This window comes from Aspergillus lentulus (genome assembly GCF_001445615.1).
Source record: "Aspergillus lentulus DNA, contig: Alt08, strain: IFM 54703, whole genome shotgun sequence".
Lineage (NCBI taxonomy): Eukaryota > Fungi > Ascomycota > Eurotiomycetes > Eurotiales > Aspergillaceae > Aspergillus > Aspergillus lentulus.
In genome coordinates, this window is record NW_028322118.1 from 1,268,106 (window position 1) to 1,284,273 (window position 16,168).

Sequence of the window (16,168 nt, forward strand, 5' to 3'; positions counted from 1 at the left end):
GAGATGCCTGTGTAGCGAAGTGTGTTTGGGATCACTTCCCCTCAGTTTGACGACAGTCAGTCCCCAGAGGCCAGCCTGTGAGTAATCTGTGATTTCTCGCCTTCTCGACAACACTAACAGCACCAAAACTCTACAGCTTGCCCAAGTCGATAATGATTTCAAGCCTCACCATCGCCGTTGTCCTCCTCGCAGTGCTCGGATTAGTCGCAATCGGCGTGGCCATCACCTTCAAATGGCGAACAGAAGTCAGACGGAGCCTACGCCTACAACGAGAAGAAATACGACAGAGAGATGCCCACGCCATCGCAGCGCAACTCTTATCAGCAAGGGAAGAACGAGGAAGAAGGGCAAGGTCAAGATCAGCGGCTCCAAGACCGTTAATACCAACTAGAACGAGGCGAAGCTCGCGACGGGTCTCACCCATCGGCCGACCTGTACAGAGAAACGAGGTCAGGAGGTCTACGACAAGAACAGAGAATACTGTGCATCAGCAGCAACAACAGCAAAGGCCATCAACACCCCCACCTCCTCCTGCAGGTGCTCCTCCCTCATCTCCTGCTCAACCGGCAGCGCCGCAGTCATCTCCTCCGAAACCCTCTCCTCCAGTGGCAGCAGCGCCAGGTGATGAATGGCAGAACAACGATGCACAGCCAAATACGCAGGAATCCCAGGGAGGGGCAGAAGGCCAATATGACCCATGGGCAGCGAGTGACGCAGCACAAGGGCAGAACTATCAGGGACAAACCGAGGGCGGATGGAAAGCCAGTGACGCTTTCGCTCCGGCACAGGACACTCAGGGAGAACGGTCCGGGAACGGGAAAGCTGGCGACGGTACAACTACGAAGGCGACTGAGGAAGCAAAGCCAGCCGAACCAGAGGCTACCTGGTAGATAGTAAGGTATTCGTTGTTTACACTTGTTAATTCATAGGTCAATTAGAGGAGGTAAATACAGGATAAATGACGATGGTTGGTGGTTAGGTCGGTTTGTTCCCGAGGCGGTGACGTTGTTGTAAAAAGAACTCCCCCCGCGGATCTCCAGGCGGTGACTTTCCCATTGCATCTTACTCCTCTCCACATAGAACATCTAGCTCTCACTCTGGATCCATCCATCAGCTTTGATTTCTCTTCTATACCGATTTATCTGATGCCACTGTCTTCTCTACACTGATTCTGCCCGCTGTATGTTCTAAATTTTTTTTTGCAAGTGCGTTAAGCTCGGCTGTTCCTGCAATTCCCAGCCCCCAACATGTGGAACGACGAGGATAACAACCCGTACGGCGCATTCGATAGCGAGGCACGTCTTTCGGAATCGCTACACTCTGCAGCATTGTCACCTCGTAATACTTCCCTTTCGCATAGTCTAATTTCGCAACTGACGCTTTCAGCTCTCTATGATCCCGAACACAGTCCGTCACCCTCCAGCCGATCGTCCAACCAGGATCCGCCCGAGTACATTTCCCGACCGCAGGATCTGAGCGACGAGGATGAATCTGAAGACTATGGCGCCCAGCAGACGAGTCACAGCTATCCCCGAAAGAGCCATTACGATAGCCGTATAGAACAGATTCTCTACGAGAACCCGGACATGCCGATCATCATCACGGACGCCGGGAAGAACCATGAGGGCGGCGGTAGTTTCATTGTATATACGATACGGACTGGAGTATGTGCTGGTTAAAGCGCACAGGGTAGAGATGCTCACAAAATCTAGGATCTGGAAGTCCGACGACGATACTCCGAGTTCGCTTCCTTGCGACAGACACTGGTGAACCTCCATCCCACGCTCGTCATCCCCCCGATTCCAGAGAAGCATACAATGGCCGATTATGCTGCCAAGCCTACCAAAGCCAAGGAAGACTCCGCCATCATCGATTTGCGCAAACGAATGCTTGCCGTCTTCTTGAATCGGTGTCGCCGGATGAAGGAAGTTCGGGAAGATGGAGTCTGGTGGAGATTCCTCGATCCGAACGTTAGCTGGGTATGTTGATAGTATCTCGAATCATGCAGCTCGCGCAAGCTCAAGCTGACTTCATTCTAGAGCGAGGTTCTTCATTCCCACCCTGCATCGTCCGTGCCAAAGAATAACCTGAAGGCCCCTCCCCTCGACCCCGCTAATCCTACGGCTGCTCACTCCTGGCTTCCGGTTCCCTCGAGCTCCGCAAAGCTTAAATCGGCACCGAGCGGTGCGACTTCTGGCACTACGGACGCCGCGGCCAGCGTACCTGGACCTGATGTACTGGGCCGTTTCCCGCCTGAATCGAAGAAACTGAGTGAACAGGATCTGGATCCGTACTTTATCAATTTCGAAGCCTCTACGCGGGAACTTGAGCTACTTCTTCAAGGTAATATCGAAAAGGTCAACCGCCGCACGCTGGCGCATCTGTCGTCCCTGTCTGCGGATCTCATGGAGTTGGGCGCGCGGTACAATGGTTTCTCTTTATCTGAACAGTCTCCGACCGTCGCTGCGGCTATCGAGCGCATCGGTCAAGCGGCTGATACGTCCTACATTGCGACTGAGGAGTTGTCGTCCTCGCTAAGCGCAAGTTTTGCAGAGCCCATGAGGGAGAGCGCCCAGTTCGCCAGCGTTGTCCGCAGCGTGTTACGGTACCGAGTTCTCAAACGTGTGCAAGAAGAGATGACACGAGATGAGCTGGCCAAGAAGAAGACTTTACTGGATTCTCTAGAGAGAAGCGAGCTCGAAGCGAAACGTATCGAGCAGTATCTCAATCGTGCCTCACCTCAATCTGCGCCGAACCGACCTCAACGTTCCTTGTCTGCCTCATCAGCAGCCAGTGGCGCTGGCAGCCGTGAGGGGGATGGGCGCTCTGCGGGTTCGGAAGACACAGCTTCTGCGGACTCCGATTTCCCACCTACCCATGGAGAGGCGATCAGCTCGCAGCCGCAGTCATACCCCACTTCTCCGCCTCGGAGGCCTGAGTTGGGGCCATCCGCTCCTCCCGCTCACCGCAAAACGTCAAGCGGCACGTTTGTAGCGAACAAAATATTTGGTCGCATTAGTCATGCGATACATGGCTTTGCCGATGTGGACCCCGAACGCACGCGACGAGATCAGATTGGAAAGACTAAGGAGAGCTTGATACAGGTTAGTTGTCAATTGACTTCTTGGCATTGCCCAGCACTGATGCCCTTTCTCTACAGCTGGAACAAGCGCTCGAGGTCTCCGAAAAGGATGTCAAGGACGCGAGTGCCGGAGTATTACAAGACTTGAAGCGGTTTCAGAAGGATAAGGAGGCCGATTTACGGCGGTATATGGTAGGTTGTCCAGGGCGAGAGGATTCGCGTCGAAAGGTGACCATGCTGATTGTTGATAGGTCGCATATGCTCGCTGTCATCTGGACTGGGCGCGAAAGAACCTGGAAACTTGGACAGAGGCCAAGGATGAGGTTGACAAGATTGTCGCTCGATAGTCTGCACATAGAGAGGTACCGGTGATTGTTTCGTTGATTCAAGAAGCCGCGGGGTCGTGCCCCTGGGGCGTTGGTGGTCGTGTTCAACTACATTACCTTCCTATATTTGCAGCCTTAAATCAGCACAGTGTGATACCACTATAGTACACTTCTGAGACTATAGGACATTTTCATTTCCATCCAATAATACCGCTCAACCTTTGGTGTGTCTGCCTTTTTCCAGGGTATCCTCTGAGGCGTTGGAGGTGAAGAAACAGGATATGAGTCCAATAGGGTCGTAAGATGCAAGGAATATCCCGTCATTGAGCATTGTCAATGCTGTCATTTGTTTCACGGAAGAACAATGCAATGTACAAGTAGAGATGTTAGTGTCATCACTGCTATGCTCCCAGTGCTGTGGGGCGATAAAATGCGGCGGAATGCTTGACTGTTGCAGGAACCTATTAGCGACCATAGTTCCTAGCACGAGGATTTAACAAGGGAGCCTAGAAAAGTCCCAGTTGATTCATCATCACTGTGAGCGGGAATTATTTAGACGATTTATGCGATGGCTTGACTTATCCTCTTTCTGCAGCTGAGACCACTCTGGCTCATACATCCACTGTTACATTTTTTTCCTTTGCGCCCATTTTACTGCCGTTGGTCTGTCCTTGCGTAAACAACATTCAGGATCGACCCTTTCTAAGGATCAGGAACATCAAGGTATCGCTGCCACTACCAACGTAATGATCCTGGCTTGAGAGCTACCCCTTGCTGTTGCGTGGGTTTGCTGATTGGTGCTATTGTCACCACTCATCGCTTGCATCGCTTGCCGTCATCATTGGCGACGTCTTTTGCCCTCTGAACCACTCACTCAGTGCTCCACAATCGTCACTTGCATCGGCTCCAAAGAAGGAGTGAGATCTTTCATCACCAAACTAGGAGTCTTCCTGGCGATCCTGATCCGCAAGCCCTACATATCAAGGGCCAAACATCTGTCCGCCCTCCCTAGATGGTTATGTACCACATTGCCCCTGTAGCAATTTCATCAGATGCTCCGCAATGATGAAGTCCAGAGGCATACACTCCTGTCCGAGATGATTGCCAGGGCATCCGGTTTCTCAGCATGGCTTCTGCCGTCTTATACGCGGCCCGGAGGCCATCCTCCGTCATGGCTTGCACCAATTTGGCCATCAGCCGCTCGTCGTGGTGTCATCAAAATGGTCGTTCTGGTAGCTCTCTTCTGCTTTATTACATGGGCACTATGTACTCGCATACCGCTGCATCCCGTGCAGGGGACACAACAACTGCAACAGCCGGAACAGACACCACACCCTCACCCTCGGCCTGAAGACCCTTTCCCGCCCACGCACGCGACTGACTTTAAAATCCATGACCCGAGCATCATCCACGTCGATGGCACGTACTACTCGTACAGTGTGGGCAAGCATATTCTCATCCACCAGGCACCCAGTCTCGACGGGCCGTGGAAACGCACCGGCACCGTCCTCGACGCGGACAGCGTGATCCCCAAGGGCGACCGGAAAGCCCCCTGGGCGCCGCAGACCATCCGCCACGGCGACACGTACTACTGCTTCTACGCCGTCAGTAACTCCGGATGCCGGGACAGCGCCATTGGCGTCGCTACATCCAAGTCCCCCGGTCCTGGCGGCTGGACGGACCACGGGCTACTCGTACAGTCCGGGACAGGAAAGGGCTCAGATGAACACCCGTTTACTAGCTCCAATACCATCGATCCGAGTGTGCTCGTTGGAGAAGACGGTCAAGGATACCTGATGTTCGGGAGCTTCTGGTCGGGTATCTGGCAGGTACCGCTAGACGAAACCCTGCTTTCGGTGGCAGGCGATGCGAGATCCGAGGCACGACAGCTGGTGTACATGGAGAAGGCGCCGCTGCCGGCGAGCAAGCACCCCAACCCGCTGTGCCGGGAGCCGTCGGGTGCCCGTCCCATTGAGGGGAGTTTCCTCTCATACCGTGAGCCATGGTATTATCTCTGGTTCAGTTATGGGAAGTGCTGCAAGTTCGATACGAAGAATCTGCCACCTCCGGGAAGGGAGTAAGTGTCCTCTCTGCTGGATCGGCAAATGCTGTTCCTGACGTAAGCAACAGATATAGCATCCGAGTTGGTCGATCCAAGAGCCCCCGGGGGCCATTTGTCGATAAGCAAGGCAGAGACCTCGCTAACGGTGGCGGAGAGATCGTATATGCCTCCAATCACGACGTTTACGCACCAGGGGGACAGGGAGTGTTGGCAGAAAAGAGCGGCGATATACTATATTATCATTACTGTAGGTGCCCCGTCGTACAGAGATCGAGGTGATGCTGACCTTACAGTGAACAAATCACTAAGCTATGACTTTTGGGTAAGAACATTCCATATTCGGAAGGGTAATGACTAATTAGTCGCAGGAAGCTCGACTGGGATATAATCCGTTGAAATACGTGGACGGCTGGCCTGTCCCCCAGTAGATGCAATCATGCAATGATCAAATCAGGATAGACTAGAGGAGATATAGATACGGCCTAGGTCAGATACGGTTAATGCATCGTCTCCAATAGAGCAACGATTTCAAGATAATTCAACAGCAGAAAACCGCCATCCAGTCTAAGGTATATACACCACTCTACATCTATACACCCTCAACCCTGGTCGCCCAGTCTATCTCTACCGACACAAAGCGCAAACATCACCCAATTGAACGCCGGCATCTATCACCCACAACATACCCATCTAAGCATCATCAACACATCAACCCGCTCTTCTCTACCATCGTCTATTCCCAACCTAACAGAACTCACCCCTCACAACCTCTCCCCTTCACCTCCCTTCTCCGCACTTGACTCCCGACCCCTCACCTTCCCTCTATTCCCCTTCTTCGTCGTCCTCAACGGCGACAACAAAGGCGACGAAATAACCCTCACACCCACAGCCACAGCCACACCACCACCAGCGGTAGCACTCTCATCAACGGAACCCTGTCTTCCAGGAACAGCCAACGACGCCCCCTTCCCCCATTTCCCCTCTTCCCCTCGACAATCCCGCTGCGCATACTTCCCCTCACGCAGACGCAGCGGGCCCTCCTCCGCCTCAACCTCAAACTCAAGACTAGGACCGAGATCCAGGACGCTGATCTCGCTATCGCTGAGGAGAAGACTTCTCCGTCGAGAGGGGTATTGCTGGGTGTGGACGTCTAGTCCGTTGTTGTTCCTGTTCTCGGTGGAGCCTGTCACTGGGCCGTTTGTATTGTTTTTTGTGGTATGGAGGCGAATGGTCGGGTGAGGATGAGGATGAAGATAGGGCGTTGAGTCTTCATCGGGTGGTGCTGATGCTGCCGCTCTTGGTTCTTTGGACATTTTGCACGTACTCAGAAGTAGTAGATGAGGTACTGATTGATTATTGAGGGCGTTATATGAGGAGAAGATGCGAGGAAGAAGCGCAGGTGTGTGTTGGGGGCTTAACCAGTAGAAGGACGGCGAGGGTGCAGATGAACAAAAAACATACAACTATGGGTAATTCTTGATCGTCCATGCGGTTGTAGTGCTTATCGTTTCAGGAGGAAAGAAGGACATTTTGGTTTGTCTGGAGAGCGGATTATAATGGAAGGAACAGGTGAAGTATATATACAGTGGGAAGTATCAGATGATAAATCACATCTTTCATCAGAATCTCACTCCATGTGGATAATCAAAGAGGCTATGACGTTCTATGATTCTTTGAGTTGGAAATATATCGTAGATTAGAAATGTGACAAGTGATGATGATGGTGAGGCTCTGAGCAGGTGACAGCTTCATCGGTCTCTGCTCGGTCATCTGATAGTCACTCGAGACATTGTCACTTCCCACGTCTTACTTATGAACAAGTACTGTACCGCTGATTCCAGATGTTCTACCGTTTCCCAGAGTATGAAAATATGATAAAAAAAGGAAAATAAGGAAAATCCTTTATGATGCAAAGCGGGAGGAGAAGTCCTCTACCGTCTGAGACAAAAATAACAATGCTTTTGAACACGGTGCTCACCAGATGCACCTTCATGACTCTTCGTAGACACAATGTAAATGCATGGATGGCTTGTATGGCCCACCCCAGGAAGTATTAGATCTAACACAGTGCCCTCAACACCCCCTTCCAAACAATAATTATGTATAAACATCACGAATGGCCGACGGAGAAAAACGATGCAGATATCGCTCCTCACCAGACAAGACAAAGATACTGGTCGTCGACTTCATCGCGGTACTCATCAAGCAGCCGTATTTCTTTCGCGGTGATCGCCTCTGTAGTTGACCAAGCCGGCTTTTGCTCAGTCCGAGACGATCTGGTCATCATCATTCACCCGTAGCTCCACCACGGGTAAGTCTTCATCGTCATCACCGTCTAGTGGCGGAGGGATGTCCTGAATCGGAGCTTCCTCCATGGGCGTGCCTGGGAACACTCCCTGACCGATTGGGCTTCCGGTCAATGCGGCGAGGCGCAAGTCGGAGTCGCTCAGATCTCCCCCGCCCACCGCTTTGTTGCTGGCATCGTCGTCGAACAAATCCTCGTCATCAGATATCGATCCCGGAGGTACTGTGGTCATCTGTGAAAGGCCATGAGCATCTGTGACTCGGTCGAAGGACCACGTGGGTTGGCTTGTGTAGGGGAGCGGGTTGGCATAGGCTCCATCGCCGAACTCGTCTTCATCAAAGCTCATACCTTCCAGTCGGTTTGCTTTCGCAAGGCTCTGCTCGCCAGCGGCTGGGCTGTCCGAATAGTCAGGAGGTGATTCATCATCGTCGTCATCACTGTCCTCATTCCTCGCCCGGATTCCAGTTCGCAAACCACCATCTCCCGCTTGGTGAGCTGCTCCGACTCCGGCTAAGGCGCTCGACGACCCATTGCGGGAGGAGCCGCCGAGACGCCGCCCGTTCCCCGAAGGCGACTGCCCACGGGACCCAGCCGGGGAGTTATCCTCGCTGGCTGGTCGAGTTGATGACTCGGTGATTTCTTCCAAGATCTTTCCGCCCAGCGGGCGGTCTGAACGTCGACGGTAAAACAATAAATACGCGGCGGGAGTCACCACACTCTGGGGATCAAGTGGTCGTGAGACAGACGAATCTACCAGTTCCCGTCAATAAACACGGTTATCCTTGAAGGAACGCGGTCACAGAAAGCTCTTACCATTGTACTCGTTCCATTCGCCACTCATAAAGTTCTTCGCGTAAGCCGTATAGTGACCGCCTCCTAATCCACCGTAGTGGTTATCAACCGCGAAAAGATCATAGATTAGGCTCTTTCCCTCTTCCGGCGATTCGACGCGGCCGCTCATGTCTAGCCCTTCAACGGGGAAGTCGACCAGGACATCCAGCTTGTCCCTGAAACCCCTGCTAGCGCTGAATCTCTTCAGGTGCATGACAAGGATGTCGGGAGTCTTCCACAATTCGAACTTCTTGCTGGCTCTGCGATGCTCCTTGCATCGGGGGCAGTACCATGCATCATTCTCGGAAAGAATCTCCTCTTTGTTGAACTCGTCAAGACATTCGTAGAGAGTAACGCCCCTCTTCTTCCGGCTCCGGCGAAGATCACGGCGTTTGGCGAGTTCCGGATCAGGAATGCGCTCTACGTTGGTCCATGTAGGAGTTCCACGTAGCCCGTCAGTATCCTTTTTATCCCCACCAAATAGGGCATCGTGGGCTTGATCGTTCCAATCCAGCACGATACCTTCACCCGGGCGGATTAGAGGACGCTCATCGGTTTGGGTCTTTGTAGCCTTAGGGCGACTGATGTTGGAAAACATGTCAGAGTCGCTGTCAGAAGCACTGTCGGCGCTTCCATCCTGATCCGAGTCATCACTGGTCTTTCGGTCGGCCACTGTATCGGATGTTGTCTGCGAATGTACACTGTTGTCAGATTGCCTGCCTTCTGTGACAAATATATTTTCGCAGGTGTTTACCTTCTTCTGTTTGCTAGCCGACTGTGCCTTGACCCTGGACGCCATCAACGGATAGTCTTTGATATCGTCGACTGAAGACCAGCCGAGAGGCACAACCTCGTGGGACGACTTGATAATCTTCATGTCGAAGAGGCTGCGGAGGCCAGGTGCAATAGAGCTGCCAGGGCTCGAGACAGCATTTTCACACTTGGTGTCTTGGGAAGATGGAGTATCCGTCTCGTCCGAAGCGTCGCGCATGGAAACGTCCACCAAGCCATCCTCACCGTCCACGGATGAGGTCTTGATTTTAGAATCGGCTGATTGCGCGTCGTCTTCATTCATCACAACGGTATCCGAATCCTCTTGAGTCCCCCCTTGCTCGTCAGCTTTCTTAATGTTCTTCTCATTGAGAATATCTCGCGTTGTCAACGTGGCAACAGCTTCAAGAACTTTGCGGAGGATGGCATCGTAGTCTTGAGCCTCTTCTCTGCTGATGATTACATACAAAGGAGCGCCGAAGAGTGACCGCTGCATATTCCCGCTGTTATTCGACTTTGGCCGGCAATGCCGACTGAAGATGGGCACAAGCATTCGGTCTGCCTTGGGTGAGTCAAAGCTTGGAATTTCTTCATAGTCTGAGCGACCATAAGAGAAGTAACTCTTCTGGCGCTTGTCGGGATTATAGTTGGTGGGAACAGACTCAACCTCAAAGATTGCGATGTCATCGCCTTGGCCGATCTGGCAATCAGCAATGGACGCAGAGTTGTCGAACATCTTGTAGAACTTGCACTTGTAAATTTCGGCCATGACGAGACGCTGAGGATCCGAGCCCATCTTCTTGGCTACTAACTCCTTGAGCGCCTTGATGCTGGCGTTTTTATCAATTTCCACGTCAACGATGACAGGCTTGCGGTGAAGAGGGAAAAAGAAGATCTCCTTGCTCCAAAGGTTTTCGATCGGAAGCTGAAGTGTCAGGTTGTTGAATGGATCAAAGATGATGCTGACCTTCTCGCAGACAGGACAGACAAGAGTTGACTTGTACATGCCGGCAAAAAGATCCGTGATGACCGAGTCATTGCGGGCTTTGTAAATGTCCCAGCATTTATTAGCAAACTCTTTGAGAGCCTCCTTGTCATGGACCATGTCGTCCGTGGAGTCTGGCTTCTCGATATAGGGCTTCTTCTGGATTCTGTTCAGATCTTCTTGCAGCCCATCCAGCAGGAACAGCAGAAATTCCTGCGAATCCTGTTGCCCGTATCCCGAGAATGCTGGACCATAACGACCAATGGTATGTTTAAACTGGCGGGGAGCGAACGACGACTGACCCGCTTCGTCGTAGAGCATGCGAAGAAGGTTTGCGTACACCTTGGCTATATCACCGTTATGGGCGAGAGGATTACTGGGGTTGAGATCTCTCTTATACACATCGTCTACCGAGATTGGTTAGTGATATAACAGCCACGGGCCAAAGGGAAATGTGAGAGTCCGTACTCAGGAAGTAGTATGTGAGTTCCTCCACACTGCGCACGCACTGTAGAGCAGAGTTCATGTAGCAGGTATTTCCGAGGTTGCTCAATCCCGTGCAGCCCCTGGGCTTTCCGTCTTTACGCCGGCCCCTAATAGGCTCTGGAGCGGGAGATGATCTACCGCTGTTGGTAGGACTCTTGTTCTTGAGCTTGGCAGGAACGCCACTCTTTACAATGCCACTTGGAACACCTAGTCGATCGAGTGTCTTCTTGGATACTTCTGAAGCCCACTCTCCACCAACGCGCTCCTCAAGCACCACAACATCACTGGTGGACAAGCCAACTCGATCCAAGGTAGATCGACCGTTGAAATTGGGATTATTGGTTTGATCCTTGACGTTATCGACCAGTTCTCGCTGGGCGCCGTCCGATAACGAGAGGAACGTATTGAGGTCAAGCACAAGGTTGTTGCCGGCATTGGCAACCAGGGAGGCCGTAGGTGCCGGAGAAGCGCTCCGGGACGCAGCGGGTGTGATTGCAGCCGATGCCGTGGCACTTCCCAGTCCCCCGAGGATCCTCCATACACGAACTTTGGTAGACATGTCAATATTGGCCAGTCCCTTCACTTGCTTCAGCCACTTTTGGAAGTTGGTGTGTCGGCTGGACAGAACCTTTGCAGGTGGCATATTCTTCTCTCTTAGACTCTGTGGAGTGGTCCCCGCGGCCGGGTTTGCTAGCTTCAGAACGGTGAAGATTGGTGGATGGAGCTCGTATTGAATATTTTGAGTATCACCTTCCTCCACGGTGTTGTGAGCATAGCGAACAATGGCTGGCGATTGACTGGCCAAGCCGTACCATCGCATGATCAGGTCCCAGCCTTCCTGGGGCACTATCTCAAAGTCCTCTCCCATCTGCAGACCTGGACGCAGGGGCACAAAGGGCTCTCCTGCCTCATCATGGAAGCCGGTAATCGCCGGGTCAGTGACCAGCACAAGGTCCGAGTTATCCACGGGTCCAATTTCTCCTTCAGCAGCCGACTTATCTGCCTTGTCGGCGTGGGTCGAGCTGCGAGCGAGAACCCGCTTCAGCCAAGACATGGATACCAGATATCCCTTCTGTTTCTCCTTCAACGGCTGGGCCATGGTGCAGGTCACTTGAGCGACTTGGTCGTCGATAGGAGGGAGATCGTGGGACGACATGGAGGCTTGGGCCTTGGATTCCTTTCGGGTCGCCGTGGGGGCCGTAAAAGTCGACATGCTGGATGGTGTGGGATAGACGTTGTCTGACCCAGAGTTGTCACCGTTGCCGTTCGAGTTCCCCTCCGCCGTGGTCGTATCCATCGCGTCTGTGTGCTGGGATAGAGAAAGAGATCTCTTCTCCGTCGAACCTAGATCCATCTCCACATCCTGGTCGGCGTTAGGAGCCGACCGTTTGATACCGGGGGAGGATGACCGAACGTCACCTCCAGTAGGCGGAGCGCTGCCATCTCTTTTGTCGGAACCAGACATTTCCGTCATAGCGTCGCTGTGTAGGGTGAGTCCTGCGCAGGCGATCGAAGGATAGTCAGCGGCACTACTGGCGGATTCCGGGGTCGGGGAGCGGGCGGCGGTGCCAAGCACTTCTTCCTGCAAATGGGCGGGAATGTAGCGAGGAGACGGGGACACAGAAGGGCTTCGACTTCGATTCGACCCGGATGTAGACGATGGGCGAGGATTTGGTGGCACGGAAGACGAGTCGGAAGGGGGGTGCTGACTGTGACGTCTTCCAGCCTGCGAGGCAAACGACAAACCCGGCAGGGCTCCTCCTGGTCTGCGAGGCTCTGCAACCTTACGGCGCTTTGTGGAAGACGTCGTGACGGTGAGCTGCGCACGTCTCGTGGCAGCTCTGGGTAACACGATAAATGGTCGATTGAAAAGGCAGGCCAGTAGCTGATGATTTGATGATAAAGTCCTAACTGGTGTTTTAGAAATAAACCAGCATATAAAAACGAGTCTATAAAAAATAATAAGAGCAAGAAAACCCGCCAAGTGAGGGGAGGAAAAGAAATGAATCGAAAAGAAAATCCGACGACCGTCCAGGCGGGAGTCGTCGTTTAGTCAGTCCGTCCCGGTCGCCATTCACTTGCTGAGTGGTTGAGGCGAAAAAAATAGGCACTGTGGGGATTGAAGCTAAAAGGCGGAGTCTGGATAGGGTTGAATCTGATCCACTCCCGATCTTATTGGCAAGTTCTGTTGAATCTTCTTCCTTCTGTGTCGAGATATTGATGATGTTAGAAGAGAGTGGGTGTTGAAGATGATTCGTCTTGCGAGCAAACCAGGGAGGAAAGAAAGAGGCAGAGCAAGAGATGGCTGCAGATGAGAGGTATTATCTCACCGTGGTCGCCTTAGTCTCTGGCTTTCTCTATTGTGTTCTTCAGATGATGCAGAATAAGAGGAATAACAATAGAAGAAACAGATGAAGATTGATCCATGATCGTGATGATACTAGTGTGTTAGCCATTGACTGACTCGGAGTGTTGACCGTCAACACCACTCATATTGATCATTTTCTACTATAGACAACGACGAAAGAAAGCACAGCCATGATATTGGACTAACTTGACGAGTTAAGCCCGTATCTCTTGATATTGTCATTGTATTGTGGGAAGACGCAACCTTGAGACTAATTCAATATCTTCTGCTGCGGTTAAAGTAGTCGAGTCACAAGGTACTAATCATCCTAGTTACAGCTTGCTCCCTTTCCATCTGCTTCCACCTCTCCTTCCACTTTCCTCAATCATCTTCCTGCTTAGTATAGAAGCGATAAAGGTCATTCCCAGGCAAAATATATACAACGTCAGCACGACTCCCAAACTCTGCGTTTGCCTGGTCGTTTTTGGCAACCACTTTGGCCAGATTCCCACGGTAGGCTCGCATCAACAACTCGCACCGTTCGCAAAGCAATAAGCCGCATCCTCGCGCATGGGGTGAGGTTGGTTTGACGGGCTCCTGGTACTTGTTCACAAGCTGAAGAGTGCTGCAGCCAAAAAATGCTGGATTCGGGCAGAGAGAACACCACGGGTTGATCCGTTTCGGGGGCTGTCCTGGTGTCGGGATCAAGCTGTTATAGGCAGCGTCGAAGTCGAAGGTGTCTACTTTGTACCCCTTAAGAGGGACAATGTAGTGACGTGAGCAATTCACGATGTGGATTCTCTCCAATGCACAGGTGACGCACATTCGACTGGGCTCGTGACCATCTTTGACATGCCCTCCATTTATTTCGACATACCTGCCATCACCGAAATCGATGATTTCCACGGCCCTTCTACCCAGTCCCATGATGCCATAAACAAAATTGCTACACCAGTGACAGGGGTTCGTGCCGTCTGGTGGTGGCTCATAGGCGAAGTCCACAGGATGGGCCAAGGAAGTGTGGATAATCCGGGTGTTGCGATTCTTTAGGGCTGGCGTAAGGACGACCGGGTCATCGGGCTCGTCATTCGCCGGGAGAGGAGGAATTGTGTCCCAGATGGATGTAGAGTCACCAGGGACTGCACAACTCTCGCGTTTCTTTTTCTTCGTCCTTGGCTCCAGCGGCGGTTTGGCCTTTGCTGGGCCGGCGATACAAGGAATTCCCGTTGCTTGACATTGCTCACAAGATACACTGTGGTCGGTTTCGCCGTGGCTGTAGGAGCATGTCTTTCCTGAGCGTCTGCATCTCTCACAGGCTCTTTTCCACTCTGGAGGGATGATCAGCTCGCAGTCGATGTTGTCCTCCTTGCAGGTCTGGCAAGGATATGCAAACTGATCTTCGAGGAGTGAACAGTCTTGGTGGATCTTGCGGCACGCCCAACACCCCTTGGCTGCTGCTTCATCCAGGTCTACAAACCGGTCGTGGCCCTCTTGCGGCCCTTCTCGCTTTCGAAGCGAGTATCGCGAGTCCGATGACGATTCTTCCATGTTGTCGACTATACTCCAATACTGCATCAACTGCTCGTCATCTTCAGGCGATATGTCTGCCTCGGATAGGGGAAGAGCAGCAAGGAACGCTCTTCCAGTTATCGATTTCAAGGCCATGATGACAATCAATTGTTCCGAGCGTCGAGATGGTTTTTTGGGCCGAGTTGAGTATTCTGTGCGTGTAGCACGCTTTCGCTTAGCATCTGATGTTTCGTGGTCCGGGCTGTAGTCGCTATCATTGTCGTCGTCAAGCCAGCACGATGGGATGGCCTGTTTGCCCTCCAAGCGCCGACTTCGTAAAGAATACTTGCATTCGTCAGCAAGGGTGCTAATCAATCTGGCGCTTGGACTCCGAAAAAGCTCAATAGCTTGTTCTAGTCTTTGCAGTGTATAGGCCATGATACAAGCGGGGCTTCAGGTATGGGGTGTGTAATGGGCAGGGACTGCTCAAAGGGGGGGCTCAAGCATAGGATGTGCAAGATCAAGATGTGCTAGATTGGCCTGAGGATGAGAGGCCTCCAGTTATGAATAGCGGAGCACGAAATGAAGCAGTGAACGTAGAGTAAGGTCTTCCCAAAGGACAGCATACCAGAAGACCTTACTAGTGATGTGCTAATCCAAATCACCAACCTGCCATCAAGCTGAGATTCAGGCAATGTGTGTGTAAACAGAAATGCGGGTAAGAGGATATAGACTGAGGCAATGAAGAGTCCGTAAGATGATAGATAGGTATGTGCAGTAACACAGTCCCCAGTTGAGATGCTGTACTGAGAGCAGCAAATTGTCGAGTTGGTCTCCGATGAAGTGAATGCAAAATGGAATAATGCGATCCCATCAGAGTGAAGTAACCAAGCTCCTGGTCTTCAGACGTTTCAGAATAGTCAGCACCTCATCATTTTGATCAAAAGTGAAAGGAAGTCGTCTTACCGTATACCATGCTGAGATACGACCACATCCAACTGTGAAATGATAGTCGAACGTCACAATGCGATGCCCTCCTGGACCTGATATCACGCTTAGTACTAGTAACTGCAATATGTAATCTTTCAGAACGTCTTTGGATCGTAAGATGAGAAATGAGAAGTAAGGTTGCCCTTACTGTTTCTAGTTCAACCTCGGACGCTTGAACTCGAGGTTCAAGCTTGGATCAAGACATGATGACAACTCCTCCAACACCCAGAAGAACACACAGAGCGAGTGTTTCCTTCTAGCAAACTGACAGAGTCTTCACGGTCAGTCCTCACCAGCGGCTTTGCGCATGAAAGTGTAGAAGTCTTACTCGTAAAGCTGTCGAATGCAATTATGGCAGAGATGTACTCCATCGCACGCATCAACAGTATCGCAGTTGCGCTAATCATTCCGAAACCACAGTCTGAACACTGTTTGCTGGTGCTGAAGAAGCCATATGCAACGTCACTGCTATCT

The 16,168-nt window shown here is 51.9% G+C and overlaps 5 protein-coding genes across 5 annotated transcripts; 3 read left to right on the forward strand and 2 right to left on the reverse strand.

Annotated features, from left to right (window-relative positions):
* Positions 1 to 152: 152 nt before the first annotated feature.
* ALT_3681 (uncharacterized protein) lies at positions 153 to 890 on the forward strand (the record flags this gene model as incomplete). The annotated part of the gene is made up of 1 exon (XM_033556391.2): positions 153 to 890. One exon carries the CDS (start codon positions 153 to 155, stop codon positions 888 to 890), a length of 738 nt encoding a protein of 245 aa, XP_033412282.2.
* A 357-nt stretch (positions 891 to 1,247) lies between these two features.
* Positions 1,248 to 3,429, forward strand: ALT_3682 (sorting nexin family protein; the record flags this gene model as incomplete). Its single annotated transcript, XM_033556390.2, has 6 exons — positions 1,248 to 1,338; positions 1,387 to 1,664; positions 1,713 to 1,979; positions 2,040 to 3,104; positions 3,161 to 3,274; positions 3,334 to 3,429. 6 exons carry the CDS (start codon positions 1,248 to 1,250, stop codon positions 3,427 to 3,429), a joined length of 1,911 nt encoding a protein of 636 aa, XP_033412281.2.
* A 1,031-nt stretch (positions 3,430 to 4,460) lies between these two features.
* ALT_3683 (putative endo-arabinanase) lies at positions 4,461 to 5,489 on the forward strand (the record flags this gene model as incomplete). The annotated part of the gene is made up of 1 exon (XM_033556389.2): positions 4,461 to 5,489. One exon carries the CDS (start codon positions 4,461 to 4,463, stop codon positions 5,487 to 5,489), a length of 1,029 nt encoding a protein of 342 aa, XP_033412280.2.
* A 742-nt stretch (positions 5,490 to 6,231) lies between these two features.
* Positions 6,232 to 6,783, reverse strand: ALT_3684 (uncharacterized protein; the record flags this gene model as incomplete). Its single annotated transcript, XM_033556388.2, has 1 exon — positions 6,232 to 6,783. The coding sequence occupies one exon, from the start codon at positions 6,781 to 6,783 to the stop codon at positions 6,232 to 6,234; it is 552 nt and encodes a 183-aa protein (XP_033412279.1).
* A 948-nt stretch (positions 6,784 to 7,731) lies between these two features.
* Positions 7,732 to 15,142, reverse strand: ALT_3685 (putative ubiquitin carboxyl-terminal hydrolase 12; the record flags this gene model as incomplete). Its single annotated transcript, XM_089599617.1, has 4 exons — positions 7,732 to 8,525; positions 8,589 to 10,769; positions 10,831 to 12,667; positions 13,637 to 15,142. 4 exons carry the CDS (start codon positions 15,140 to 15,142, stop codon positions 7,732 to 7,734), a joined length of 6,318 nt encoding a protein of 2,105 aa, XP_089455955.1.
* Between the last annotated feature and the right edge of the window lie 1,026 nt (positions 15,143 to 16,168).